The 14,464-nt window shown below is 45.0% G+C and overlaps 1 protein-coding gene across 2 annotated transcripts; it reads left to right on the forward strand.

The window, feature by feature from the left end:
• Positions 1–363: 363 nt before the first annotated feature.
• On the forward strand, positions 364–13,576 carry Trim6 (tripartite motif containing 6). 2 transcript variants are annotated; one of them, NM_001170461.1, is given in 8 exon segments: positions 364–390; positions 6,711–7,181; positions 7,661–7,756; positions 8,826–9,056; positions 10,317–10,339; positions 11,583–11,683; positions 11,853–11,879; positions 12,087–13,566. In NM_001170461.1, coding segments are annotated over 7 exon segments (1,467 nt in total). In that variant the 5' UTR covers positions 364–390; positions 6,711–6,758; the 3' UTR covers positions 12,653–13,566.
• Positions 13,577–14,464: the final 888 nt, after the last annotated feature.

The following is a 14,464-nucleotide window of genomic DNA, read 5'->3' on the forward strand; positions in this document are numbered from 1 at the left end:
TGATAGAGAGAACAGGTGTATTAAACACACGACGGTAGAAAGCCTAAGTCTGTAATGATGGTATTCTTTTTTTTTTTTTTTCCTTTTTTTTTCCGGAGCTGGGGACCGAACCCAGGGCCTTGCGCCTGCTAGGCAAGCGCTCTACCACTGAGCTAAATCCCCAACGCCTGATGATGGTATTCTTAAAGGCACCAACAATTGCTGTTCCCTGGACTTGTCGAGGGCGGTTTTTTTGAGTTTCTGTCCCCGGGCTTGGTCCCAGGAAGCCCAGAGGGCAGCCCGCCTCCCCCACCAGCCCCGCCTCTTTTGCCTTAGGTCGGGCTTTGGTCCTGGAGGGAGCGGTCTGCCTGGCTGCAAGTCCTCCGCACTGATCCAGGCCACGGATTCCAGGTTAGTGAGCAAACCCATTTTCTGAAAAGTCGTGCTGTCTCACTGAGTCTGTGCCACCTTACAGGTTGTGTTGGGGCTCACGCGTGGAAGAAGAGTGCGGGACTGCAGCTTTGATTTTCCTTGAGTTTGGGAAGCATTGAATAGGCACGTTTGCGGCATTACTGTAGCAGTAGGCGGGTAACCGACATTGAACCTGGATTCTGGAGGCAAAGGCACACTACTCTGGGATTTTCTCGTTCGGTGTCCCGAGTGGATTCGGAGGTCAACATCCCCTCCCCCAGCTCCAGGAAGTAGGTTTATCCCCCACCCCCCCAGCACCCCCCCCAACCCCCCAAGCAGGCCCAACTTCTTCCAGGAGAGTTGGGAGATGAGTTACTTGGCCGGCCCCGCCCTGGTCTACACCGGCTGCAACCAGTCGGAGGTAGGAGCCCTGGGGCCTCTGCTGAGGAAGCCGAGGCAAGCTGGGCGGAGTTAGGAACAGACCCCAGCCAGGATTTCTGACCCCTGGAATTAAAGGCTTCTGTACTTCCTGTGGAGAAGTTTGCCTACGGGGTGCGGGGTGCTCTTCATCTGTGGACCTTCTCTAGGGGTGCCTACCGCCCCGTTACTCTCCTGCATCACTTCTAGTGGAGGCGGCCGGGGACAGTGAGGTGATGATTTATTGTGAATTGAGTTGGCTGAGATCGGGAACATTGGATTTATGTACTGTTATGTATGTGAACATCTACTCTTCTTTTCTCTCTCTTTTTTAGACGTATCCTTCTATAGTCCAAGCTACCCTATAGCTAACGATCCTCTTACTTCCAACTCTCTTCCTTAGTGCTACAATTACAGGCCTGAGCTACCAACACAGCAAAGGTACATTTATTTCGTCAGTCATTTGAGACAAATAGGTGTTACAGTCAGATTGCATGTTTCAGTACAGGACACTGCTCTGAGCCTGTTAACCTCTGAGCTTTAACATTTTAAATATATAGCGTGAACAGAACAATACAACGTGTGGATTCTAGACTTTTGGTGAAAGATAACTGGGGCAGAGTTCTAAATACACGGCGAACCACCGGGCCTGGGAAATTCTCAGACGAAGTTATTATGGACAAGCACCATGCCCGACTTTTCAAAACTGCATTATTAAACCAATTTTGGAAATAATCTGCTAAGACATTGGGGTGTGTGGCTCAGTTGGTAGGAGCTTGCACAAAGCCCTGAGCTGGATCCCAGCACCAAAGAAAAGCAGAAGGGGTTGGGTGGGGGGGGTGGTGATGCTGTAGGGTACTTGGGGAGTGAATGAGGGTAGGGTGGGGCAAGGTGTGGTGTGGAGGCGGGGGGGGGGGGGGGGGCGGGGGGGGGGTCCAAACTTGGAGGTCATCCTCAGTTACATAGTTGCTGACAAGGCTGGGGTGTTTATGAACATGTCTCAGAACAGAAATAGCTAAAGGGGTAATAGAGGTTAAATTTGCCCTTTAAAAAAAGGTTATGGGGGTTGGGGATTTAGCTCAGTGGTAGAGCGCTTGCCTAGGAAGTGCAAGGCCCTGAGTTCGGTCCCCAGCTCTGGAAAAAAAAAAAAAGAAAAAAGAGAACAAAGTTAATGGAGGAAAACAAACAAAAAATAAAAGATATCTGATACAAATCTTAAAAAAAAAGGTTATGACCTCTACTTGTTATGTCTACACAAATTAAAATATAAAGATTTTTAACATTAGGAATTCCAAGTGAGATACCACAAGTTTAATACTTGCACAAAATTTATAGTTTATCCTTTAAAAACACAATAGATTATTTAATACTAACTAGAAGAGGAGAGAAATCCATACAGAGTATTGTAGTTTTAGGAATTTCTGGTGTTAACAAGCTTTTAAATTTGTAATGAATGATTCTTTGAAGGTAAACTCAGAAATATTTAAAACTAATTATATGCAAGTTTTATGTCCGCTGAGTGTTATTAGATAAATTCCAGATAATAGATCAAGTTGGAATGTAGTCCTGCATAAAGATAAAATTAGCCGGGTATGGCGGGAGAGGCCTTTAATCCCGAGCACTCCTGAAGTAGAGGCAGATGGATGTCTGTGAGTCCTGAGTTCGAGGCCAGCCTAGTCTATACCAAGTTTTTTCCCCCTTTCCCTTTTGAGTTCCCATCCAACCTTGCCCCCAGTGGTCCCTGAGTATTACTGATTTTTATCCTGATGGCCGTTATGGTACCCACATGAGCTTCTGTTCTAACAGGTACTTAAGATCTGAGTATCAGTCTGTATTCGGGCCCTCCTTTCACCTTTCCAGCTTTTTTCTGCCCTAAATTGTATCTACCCTGCAAATCTTTTTCTAAAGAATCCTGACCACTCTACCCTGCAAATCTTTTTTTCATGTTTGAGGTCCTACACAAAGTTAAAGTAGAGGCCAGTGACTCTTTTGCCTCTAGTGTAGATCTTTGATCTTTTAAAATGTGTTGGGGTTTTATTTTATGTGTATGTGTGTGATCACACATGAGTCTACATGTCTACATGTATCACGTGCATGCAGGAGCCCACAGAGGCCAGCGGAGGCCATTCAGTTCACGGGAACCCAGGTTACAGGCAGTTGTGAGCTGCCCATGTGCCTGCTGAGAACCAAACCCAGGTCCTCTGCAAGAGCAGCCGGTGTTCTCACCACTGAGCCACCTGTCCAGCCCTGTTCTTCTGGTTTAACTGGACTCCCTGGTCCTGGAGTCTTTTTCTTTTTCTTTTTTTTTTTTTTGGTTCTTTTTTTTTTTTTTTTTTTTTTGGTTCTTTTTTTCAGAGCTGGGGACCGAACCCAGGGCCTTGCGCTTGCTAGGCAAGGGCTCTACCACTGAGCTAAATCCCCAACCGAGTCTTTTTCTTTATATGCTGCTAATTCCATCTTTTCACTCCAGAGTGTCCTAATCTATAGAAGAACGGACACCAATTCATTCAAGAATCATTATCTAATGTGTCCCATCAGAATAGGAAATGACGGAGATTGTAATGAAGTAGAAAATGGAGCCACTGTGTAATTTTAAGTATTCTGTTAGCTCCGTTACATAGTAGAAAGTCAGGGACATGTCCACCTACATCTGTAATTTCTGCACATGGGAGGCAAGAGCAAGAAAATCAAGTTAATGTCTAGGTTGGCTAGGGCTCTATAGTGGGATTCTGTTTCAGGAAAACCAAACAAAAAAGATGAAATGGGTAGATAGAGGTTTTTGGTTTTTATTTTTAATTTTTTATTAGATATAATTCTTTTTTTATTCAACTTTTTTTTCATCTTTATTAAATTGAGTATTTCTTATTTACGTTTCAAATGTTATTCCCCTTCCCGGTTTCTGGGCCAACATCCCCCTAACCCCTCCCCCTCCCCTTCTATGTGTGTGTTCCCCTCCCCATCCTCCCCCCATTGCCGCCCTCCCCCCAACAATCACTGGGAGCCTCCAGCCTTGGCAGGGCCAAGGGCTTCCCCTTCCACTGGTGCCCCTACTAGGCTATTCATTGTTATCTATTCATTTGGAGCCCAGGGTCACTTAGTCCCTGGAAGCTCTGGTTGCTTGGCATTGTTGTACATATGGGGTCTCAAGCCCCTTCAAGCTCTTCCAGTCCTTTCTCTGATTCCTTCAACAGGGGTCCCATTCTCAGTTCAGTGGTTTGTTGCTGGCATTCGCCTATGTATTTGCTGTATTCTGGCTGTGTCTCTCAGGAGAGATATACATTCGGTTCCTGTCAGCCTGCACTTCTTTGCTTCACCCATCTTACCTAGTTTGGTGGCTGTATATGTATGGGCCACATGTGGGGCAGGCTCTGAATGGGCATTTCTTCAGATTGAACCCAATACACGAAACAAATTAAGACACGCAATCAATTAGAGTTTACAAAATACCTTTTTTTCCCACAAAACTTTAAAAGTCAGTGTGTATTTCTAACTTGAATACATATTTCTGACAAGGCACACCCCAGGTCTAGGTAGCCATGAATAGCTGTTGTAAGTGTATTTGTTTATGTTCTGACAGCATTTTATTGTATCCTTAGCTCTCCCAGAACGCTGTACACCAGGCTGGTCTGGAACTCACAGAGATCCACCTGCCCCTGCCTTCTGAGCACTGGGATTAAAGATGCGAGCCCCCAAATCTGGGCATTTCCTTAGGGTTTTGTTTTGTTTTGTTGGTTGGTGTTTGTTTGTTTGTTTGTTTGTGAAGGGTCTTGTATAGCTGATGCAGGACTCCCTATTTTGCCCACTCTAGCTTTTAACTCTTAACAGGCCTCCTGCCTCAGCCTCCCTAGTACTGGAGTTTCAGGCACAAGCCTCCACGCCTTGGCGTACCTAGCTGTGTAACTAGCCACAAAGCCCTGATGTCCCTAGACATTTCCTTTACACTTCCACTATCTTTGTTCTGGTGTGCAGTTCATCCCCACTGGAACCGTGGGGCTTCACTGATGCCAATGACCTTGCTCTTACCAGCAGTTCCATTTAATTGGCCTATTGGCTTAAAGCTAGACGCCATCCTGTATTTTAAGTTTGGCTTAAAGGTTTCCTGTTCCATAGTGAACTGAAACCTAACTTGATATGTAAACAGATTGTAGCCTACTCTTGCAGCAAAGAGCCAATCAGAAGGAGCCATGTAAGTAGTGCCTGAATGTCAGTACCAATCTGGCTGTCTCTACCTCACTTCCTTCTCTAGTGTCTCTTCCTTTTCTCTGGATGTAAACAGCTGGCCTAGGTGGTTAAGGTAGAGTATCTATGAGCTCTTTTTTGGTTCAGATTAGTGTTGGATTGTAATACTGCACATAACTCCTTTCGGATTTTCAGAACAGGATGTGGGTGTGTCAGTAATAAAGCCCATGCTAGCAAGTGTAAGCCCAGGATTCCAGCCACAGCATGGTGGGAGGATATACACAATTAAAATTGTCTTTTAGTGGGGCTCAATAGTTATGAGTACTGGCTGATTTTTCCAAAGGTCATGAGTTCAACTCCCAGAAACCACATGGTTCACAATCACCTGTAATTGGATCTGACGCCCTCTTCTGGTGTGTCAAGGACAGCATGCTCATATACATGAAATAAACAAATAAAAAAATTACCTTTTTTAAGTTAGTTTAATGTGTATGAGTATTTGCCTGCATGAATGTCTGTGCACAGCTAGTGTGCCTGGTTCCCTCAGAGACCAGACAAGGGTGTCAGATCCCCTGGAATCGTTAGAGACCATTGCAGGTAGCCATTTAAGTGATGGGAATTGAACCCCTGTTCTCTGCAAGAACAGCCAGAGCTCTTAATCAATGAGCTATCTCTGCAACCCCAGTAATTTTGTCTTTTGATAGTAATATACTATTGTATGGATATACTACAATTTTTCTTGGCAGTTAACATTATCATAAATTCCCTCAGAGGGGTAGGGATTTCCTCAAGACATTAGTGTTTTGCAAAATGTGGTTTTGCCTGAAAGGAAAGTCGAATTTCTCTTGGTGGGGACCCAGGTGTGGTTCTCAGCACTCACGTGGCAGCTGACAACTAAGATCCAGTGCCATCTTCTGGTCTCTGTGGGCACCAGACATACATGAGGCACAGACAGACATTCATGAGGAAAAAACCATATCTATTAAAGGGGGGAGTTTAGTTATAAAAGTTATTGCCTGCATCTGTTCTGGACGTTCCTGTCTGTCAGTTTTCCTGGGAAGAAGTGGAGCAAGAAGCCTGAGTGGAGCAGACTCAGGGTGATAGCTGTGCTCCTGGAGACCAGGCCTGAGGGAATGACCGCCAAGAGGTGCAAAGAGCTCGTGAGAAGGAATGAATCATCTGCTAAAGGAGGGTTGTGGCTTTCCAGTCACCCAGGTCTTATGCTAACTGCTGTGGGTACAGTCATGAACAGAAAACAAGTCTCTGATCTCGGAGATTCCCATCTCTGAGAGGAGGGAGAGCATCAGAGATAAGTGGGTGATGATATGGAAAAAACAAAGGCAGTGAGTTCTCACCAGAGTGCTTGCCTCCTGAAAGACGATATGGAAGAGGTCATTGCTGCAGATGACAGAACGGAGGCTCTCACTTGCCACAGGAGCAGCAAATCCGAAAGTCCTGGCACAGCCATGTGTGCTGACAACCTGCCCAGGTGGGCTGAAGGAAGGCTTGTCAGATGCAAGACACACAAGGCCTTTGCAGAGTCCCCGTTTATCCTTCTATCTAGTAGGAGGGAAAGGAGGCCGATAAGCTTTGTAACAAGAGGGCAAGCTGGTGTTAGATGTTAGCTGAGAGGTAAAGTGTTGGAATTGGGGTGAGAGTATCCATTCCTTTCTCTTTCCTTAGCCTGTGCTTTTTTACTTATTTTTATTTTTCTTTCTACCCAGGATTCTATAAGCGGACCTGGGAAGATAGGAGACAAGAGAGTGACTACAATGACTTCAGCAGTCCTGGTGGACATCCGAGATGAAGTCACTTGCCCTATCTGCTTGGAGCTCCTGACAGAACCCCTGAGCATAGATTGCGGTCATAGCTTCTGCCAGGCCTGCATCATAGGAAACAGTGATAATTCAGTGCTCAACCCAGAAGGGAAGAGCAGCTGTCCTGTGTGCCGGACCGTCTACCAGCCTGGGAGCCTCCGTCCTAACCGGCACCTGGCCGCCATAGTGAAAAGGCTCAGAGAAGTCGTGTTAGGCCCTGGAAAACAGCTCGAGGTCATTTTTTGTGCGCTTCATGGAGAGAAACTTCAACTTTTTTGCAAGGAGGATGGGAAGTTAATTTGCTGGCTTTGTGAGCGATCTCTGGAGCACCGTGGTCATCACACATTCCTCATGGAGGAGGTAGCACAGGAGTACCAGGTAGGTCCTGAGCTTAACCTGACTTCATGTTCTCACCGGATTGCTTTATAGCTTGGGTTTGCTTTCTTCTTCTGGAAGATTGCAAGAGAGAATTTCTTTGTGTAGCCCAGGCTGGCCTCGAACACAGAGATCTACCTGCCTCTGCTTCCCAAGTGGTGGGATTAAAGGTGTGCCCCACCACTGCCTGGCTTTCTTTTCTTTTTTATATCAGACTTTCTTTTTTAAAAAAATAAGGTCCCATATACTCCAGTTATTGATTCAAAGGGACTATATAGCTAATGACGACCTTGAACTTCTGGTCCTACTGCCTTCATTTTCCAGAATTCTGTGATTACAAGTGTCCAGATGATTTGCATGCTGGGCGAACACTACCAACTTTGTAGAACTCACGATTACCTGGAAGTTGACCCTAGAAAGTATGTCTAGGCAGTAAGACAGTTTGAGGCTGACCCCTCTTTAACCGGGTATGTTCCCTCCAGGACATGTTCCAGGAGTCTCTGAAGAAGCTGAGGAGGGAGCAGCAGGAAGCCGAGAAGCTAAAAGCTCTTATCCAAGAGAAGAGGGAATCCTGGAAGGCAAGTAGGAGTCTCCTGAATGTGATCTGGGACAACAGAGGTGACCATGGGACTGAGGACCAGGGTGCCCTAGTGTCTCCTCCTTGATAACTTGCTTCCCCAGATCTGGTCCTTTTCCTTGTACAGGGGAATTGGTGTGGAAGTTAAGTAACATGTCAACAACGTCTTGTTTTGTTGGTTTTTTTGTTTTTTTGTTTGTTTGTTTATTTTGGTTGGTTGGTTGGGATTTGGTTTGTTTGTTTGCCTTTATTATTGGGTTTTTTTTCTTTGTTTTTTGTTTTTATGCTTTTTTTAAAAATTACATTTTATTTTATCTTATGTTTATGGTTGTTACCTACATGCATTATTAGTATGCCTGGTGCGTAAAGAGATCAGATTTCTCCTTACAGACAACTCTGAGCCACCGTTGGAGGCTGAGAATCATACTTGTGTCCTCTGGTAGAGCAACAAATTTTCTTAACATCTGAGACATCTTTCCTGGCCCTCCCAGATTTTTAAGGCAATTGTAAGAGAAAAGTTGGCTTCCCAGACTTAGTCTAACACACCTTTAATTCTAGCACTTGGAAGTCAAGGACAGTCTGGTCTCTATGCATTCAAGGCCATCCTTATCTACGAAGTGATTTCCAAGCTAGTCAGAGTTAAACAGAGAAACCCTGTCTCCAAAAAAAAAAAAAAAAAAAAAAAAAAAAGAAAGGCCAATCAGTCTGATGTGACCCATAATTTGTAATTCTGAATCTTACTCTATTTCCACCGTGACCTCCTGGAAATGATGTTAATTGTGAGCCAGCTATTCCTCTCAGGACTCAAAATTAGAAGCAGATGGTGATCTAGATGCTTAAGAGGGTAGATGAACTTCCTGGAGTCTAAACTCACCCAAGACTCACATAACTCCAAACTTTAGAGAGACAGCCTAAGGCTTAGGGCCTGAGAACAGGTCCTACCAGGTCTGTGTCCTCCGCTCTGACAGGCAGGCCCAGGAAAGCAGTATGCAGCTGCTTCCTGCACCCTCCTCCCTCAGGGAGAACCTTTGGTCCAGCAACCAACTGCCTGTTTTTCTCTGGTGCTGAAGAGTCAGGTGGAGCCTGAGAGACACCGGATCCAGACAGAGTTTAATCAGCTCCGAAGCATCCTGGACAGGGAGGAGCAGCGGGAACTGAAGAAACTGGAAGTGGAAGAGAGGAAGGGGCTGAGCGTCATAGAAAAGGCCGAGGGTGACCTGATCCACCAGAGCCAGGCACTAAAAGACCTCATCTCAGACCTGGAGCACCGGTGCCGGGGGTCCACAGTGGAACTGTTGCAGGTATAGAACTGTGAGGCTACAGGTCAAAGTCTAAAACGGTTCAGATGCAAATGCTAAGGGAAGCCCATTGTTACTTCTTCCTAGACTGGAGTAGCCCAGAAGTTTATCTGGAATTGTGGAGATCTGTTTTAGTCAGCATTGTTCTCCTCGAGCCTCTATGTTCTGATACAGATAAACCTTAGCTGTTAGGGACTCTTCTGTATCTTGTAAGAAATTTCCCCGAATTCCTGGCCCCCTCCCCACTACAAGTCTATGGTACTACCCCAGATAAAGCATTCCAAAGCCCTTTAACATTGTCCGATGTCCCCAGCTAACCCCAGCTGAAAATTTCTGTTCACCAGGCAGCTCTTGTGTCTATTGCTATGATGGGGATTTTCAGTTCCTCACAGGAAAACACATCAAAATCAAGTTAGAGTCGTCACTTCCCAGCCTTTCTCTGCTTTTACTCTCTTCAGTACAATCTCCTAGTGTGCTGTAGCAACAGATACTGTGTCTGCTTTTGTGCATATGCACAGAACATGACGTTTGAGAGAGAACTATGTTTAAAACCTGTGACTGTCTCAAAGCCAGGTACTCGCACACACCTTAAATCCCAGCACACTAGAGGCAGAGGCAGGCAGATCTCTCGAATTTGAGGCCAGCCTGGTCTATGGAATAAGTTCTAGGACAACCAGGGCTATACAGAGAAACCCTGTCTCAAAAAACCAAAAAATAAAGTAAAACCTGTGATTGTCTCAAGGATAGAAATTAGTTTATCATAACTGCAGGGTGCTGCAAGCTAAATTACAGGTGATACCTACATACATACAACACATACATACATGGGCCTAACATTAACATTTCAAACAGTAATAAGGAGATAGCTCAGTGATGGGGATTTGCCGACATAAAACCTTGGTTTCAATCCCAAACATTGCCAAAAAACAAACAAAACCCACAGTTAATAAAAATAAAGGAACTTACACAAATTTATACATGGGCCATTAGGAACTTTTGTTTTGGGGTTTCGTGTTTAGGCCTTTTGAGATGAATTCTTGCGGTATACCCCAGGTTGACCTCAAACTTATAGTCTGTTTGCCTCAACTTCCCCAGTGCTGGGGTCACGGGCGTGCACCGTGCAGGCTGTATCTGGCTGGCTCCAAGTTCTCATCTCTACTCTTTTGTAGCCCTCGGGCCTTTGTTTGTTTGCTCCTGGTCACTCCATGGGGTGGTAAAGGTGGAAGAAGATATGATCCTTAATCTGTCTTTTTTCCTTCCTAGGATGTGGGTGACGTCACAAAAAGGTATGTGAGAATACTAGTTAATTCCCTTGGGCTTTCCAAAAGTTCTTGACCCCTGTAGAATAATCCCGTGGGAACAGGGGAAAGTCAGAGTCGTGAGAGGCTTGAGACTGGTATATTAAGTTGTGTGTGAATTTAGAGATCTCAAAAGTAAAAGAGTGGGCTGGCATCCACGGTAGTAGAATTGGTATGGTAAGAGAACGCTAAATGCTAAAAGGAGACATGATTCTTTTTCACCAACCTCTTTACCTGCCTTTGACACTGGTTTTCCTGTTCTTGACTGTGCGTCTTAGAGGGAAATCACTATCAGTGTATTGTCAAGGCTTGAGAACCGACTCTCCAGACGCTGTCTGTGAACTTTCCCTTCCTCCCCTGCCTCTCCAGTCCTGGTCTTCCTGCCCCATGTTCAGATTTCCTTATATGTCCGTTCTAGTAAGAACGTGGACCTGAGTCATGAGAGGGATGGCTTTGGCCCTGGGATAGAACAAGGTCTCTTCAGTAATGAAATCTACAAAGTCACCACGGAGGTGATATCTGAAGTTGCCCACAGACCCTTCAGGCCTCTTCGATAATGGACCTGGGTTTCTGGTGGCGAAACCAAGGCCCACAGCCTTGAAGCAAGCCCTTCTATATGTATTCTTTCAGTGTGACAGCGGGGTTCCTGCTCAGTGTGGGCATCTGCAGCACCCCCTGGTGGACATTCTGATGCAGCGCTGACATTTTTAAACATTTTGTTTCCTTTTTACATGCAGCAAAGCACTCCACCACCATTCCTCTTCCCAGTTGCCTACTGTCCTTTGGACACAAGTAGAAAAAGTAAATCCACTGTATATTATAGAAGTTACAATAGGAAAGAAAATAGGGCTGGAGAGATGGCTCAGCAGTTAAGAGCACTGACTACTCTTCCAGAGGTCCTGAGTTCAGTTCCAAGCCACCACCACATGGTGGCTCACAACCATCTGTAATGAGATTTGATGCCCTCTTCTAGTGTGTCTGAAGACAGCGAGTGTACTCACAGACATAAAAATTATATTTTTTTTAAAAGAAGGAGACTAAATGAGGCTGTAATAAGTTAACATTTGCTGAAATGTATGGGGATAGTGAGCAGCTAGTCCAGGTCTTCTGGTCCAGGGCAGGGCCCTTGCTGCCTTTCCTCAGGAAAGAATGTTGAAATTCATCATTGGTTCTGAGGGTTGGGGAGACAGAGGCAGCACCCTGAAGCTCTTATAAGGTCTGTCCTCAATAGGAGTGAGTTCTGGACCTTGAAGAAGCCCCAAGCTCTCCCCACCAAGCTGAAAAGTTTGTTTCGAGCCCCGGATCTGAAGAAGATGCTGCGAGTCTTTAGAGGTAAGTTTGGGGGAAGTGGGCGTGGAATCACTGTAGAGGACATGGTTATGTAGAGAGCAGTAGTTATGAGTGTAGACGCAGAGGGACTGATAATGCACGGTGCCAAAGACGACAATGTAGTCCCTGTATCAGGGGTGATGTTCTTTTACATGTTTTACTTTTCTTATAGAGCTGACAGACGTCCAAAGCTACTGGGGTGAGTAGAATCCATGGCCTCTCTCGTACACCCCTTTCACACGCTTCTCAACAAACATGCATGGTCTCTCAGGTCTTAGGTGTCCACAACTCTCCTTTCCCTGCTACTCGGTCCCCCCACCACCACCATTTCCTTTGTCCCCTCCTCCCAGACTCATGGGACCCATGTGCCCATTCTTATTTGCTACTGTCGTGCCTTCTCCTACAGTGGACGTGACTCTGAATCCACAGACGGCTAATTTAAATCTTGTCCTGTCGAAAAACCGGAGACAGGTGAGGTTTGTGGGTGCCAAGCTGTCGGAGCCGTCTAGTCTGGAAGAACATTATGACTGTAGTGTCCTGGGTTCTCAGCACTTCTCCTCAGGCAAATACTACTGGGAAGTGGATGTGACCAAGAAGACGGCGTGGATCTTGGGTGTATGCAGTACCCCTGTGGAACCCATGTTCTCCTTCAGCCAGTACTCCAGTAAGCAGAGTGCCTACTCTCGGTATCAGCCACAGAGTGGATACTGGGTGATAGGTTTGCAGCGTAAGCACGAGTACAGAGCCTATGAGGACTCCTCCCCATCCCTGCTCCTCTCCATGACGGTGCCACCTCGACGCATAGGGGTTTTCTTAGACTATGAGGCTGGCACAGTCTCCTTTTATAATGTCACAAACCATGGCTTGCCCATCTACACCTTCTCCAAGTATTACTTCCCTACTGCCCTTTGTCCGTATTTTAATCCCTGCAGCTGTGTAGTCCCGATGACTCTGCGGCGCCCAACTTCCTGAGGCCTGCTGCCTCTTCCCATAACGAAGCAGATTCCTTCAAACACATTACTTTCCTCTTCGAGCCTCTGTTCTCCTAGTAGAACACTGCCCATTGCTGAAGTGATCACTCTTGACCCATCTCATAGGAAAGTAGTGTTTTGGGTTGGTTTTTGTTTGTTTGTTTTGTTTTGTTTTTTTGAGGTAGGATTTCTGGAACTCTCTCTCTAGGGCAGGCTGACTTTGAACTCAGAGAGATCCAATTACCTCCCTTCTGAATGCCAGGGTTGAAGTCATGTGACACCGTCCCAGTTTTGTGATTGAGAAAGTAACTGAAAATTGATCCAGAGTCCTAATGCACATGCCCATACTTGGCTGCGATTTTGTTTTAATGTTAAGATATAGGCCGCAAAAATAGTCCAAGCTGGCCACAGACTCCGTCCTTCCGCCTCACCTCCCAAATACTGAGTATAGGTTTATCTGACAACACCTGGCTAAGCATGATATTTGATGTGTATGGTCAAATGTAAAAAATTCTCTATAAATTAGATGGGAGGTTTTTTGGTTTGGTTGGTTTTTTTGTTTGTTTGTTTGTTTGTTTTTGTTTTGTTTTTTGGGTTCTTTTGTAACTATTGAATTTAATAGATTTTTTTCCCTATAGTTATTTAGAGAATTGTGTACCCTTTTTATTCTGCTCCTGGGTCAGCTACACTGAGTAGTCTAGGTTGTCAAGTTCACCACTGATTCCTGAAGTACATGTGTTACATTCAGTACTTCTTTGTTTTTTTTTCTGACTCTAGGTTCGGTTTTCATCGATCTTTCTAAACAAAACTACCTCTAACTTTGCATTCTCGTGCTTTCTGGTAATATATAAAAAAGAAATTATGGGCAGGGGATTATATGTATATTTAGGATTATAATAAAATAATAAAAATCGACTGACCACTATTCTTTCCATGGCTTCCAGAAGAGATTGTAGCTTTGGTTTGCACAGTAAATGCTACCACAACCTTCAGCCTTCGTCATAAAAATTTAAGAGTGGTAATAAAAAAATGGAAAATGCGCTTGAAGGGGAGATAAAACAAGAGGAGGAGAAAGCCTCAACCAACTGGTATTAGTTATTATCTAGGAGGAAGAAGAAATGCAGTTAACCACTTTCAGGGTGATTCATTCTGTCCTTCAGCCCCTCTTATTCCTTTCATAGCGCTAGGGGTTGAACTCAGGGCTTTTTATGTCAAGCAGAAACATTTTAGCACCAAGATTGGCAACCCCATTGAGTGTGTGTGTGTGTGTGTGTGTGTGTGTGTGTGTGTGTGTTTTGTATTTTGTTACTATTGGGTTCTTTGTCTGGTTGGTTTGTTTTGCTGACACAGGGTCTTACCAAGTTCCCCAGGCTGGCCTTGAGCTTGCTGTCAAGTCCAGGCTAACTTTATTTTAAGCTTGCTTCAGCATCCAGAGGAACTAGGTGCATAGGCTAATGCTGACTTCATCTCAGCCTAGAACGTCTCTTTGTGCTCAAATTCAAATTGTAAAAGAGCGAGCTGCCATGGCTGTGCTGAGAGGTGCTATAGGCTTTCCTGTTCAACTGGGAAAGCAGTTCTAGATGTGAAGATGGAGATGAATGTCACAGGAGACAGGGCTGGACTTCTGACACTGCAGCTAAGGGTCACTAGTGGCTTTTGGGTACTCTCCAATGTATTGCAACTATGAAATACACTCTGGATTTCCATAAAAGCAATGTAAAATAATCTATTATCTTAACGATGATGACATTTTGGATATATTTAAATAAAACTTTCTTCAGTTGTTTTTGGATTTATTTGGGGATTCAGTCAC

The sequence above is a fragment of the Rattus norvegicus genome, chromosome 1 (genome assembly GCF_021556685.1).
Source record: "Rattus norvegicus strain SHRSP/BbbUtx chromosome 1, alternate assembly SHRSP_T2T, whole genome shotgun sequence".
Lineage (NCBI taxonomy): Eukaryota > Metazoa > Chordata > Mammalia > Rodentia > Muridae > Rattus > Rattus norvegicus.

Coding starts and splice junctions, on each gene's coding strand:
- Trim6 (XM_087658747.1), top strand. CDS start 6,759: ATGACTTCAGCAGTCCTGGTGGACATCCGAGATGAAGTCACTTGCCCT. Junction 7,182..7,660: donor AGGTAGCACAGGAGTACCAG/GTAGGTCCTGAG, acceptor TGTTCCCTCCAG/GACATGTTCCAGGAGTCTCT. Junction 11,684..11,852: donor GATGCTGCGAGTCTTTAGAG/GTAAGTTTGGGG, acceptor CTTTTCTTATAG/AGCTGACAGACGTCCAAAGC.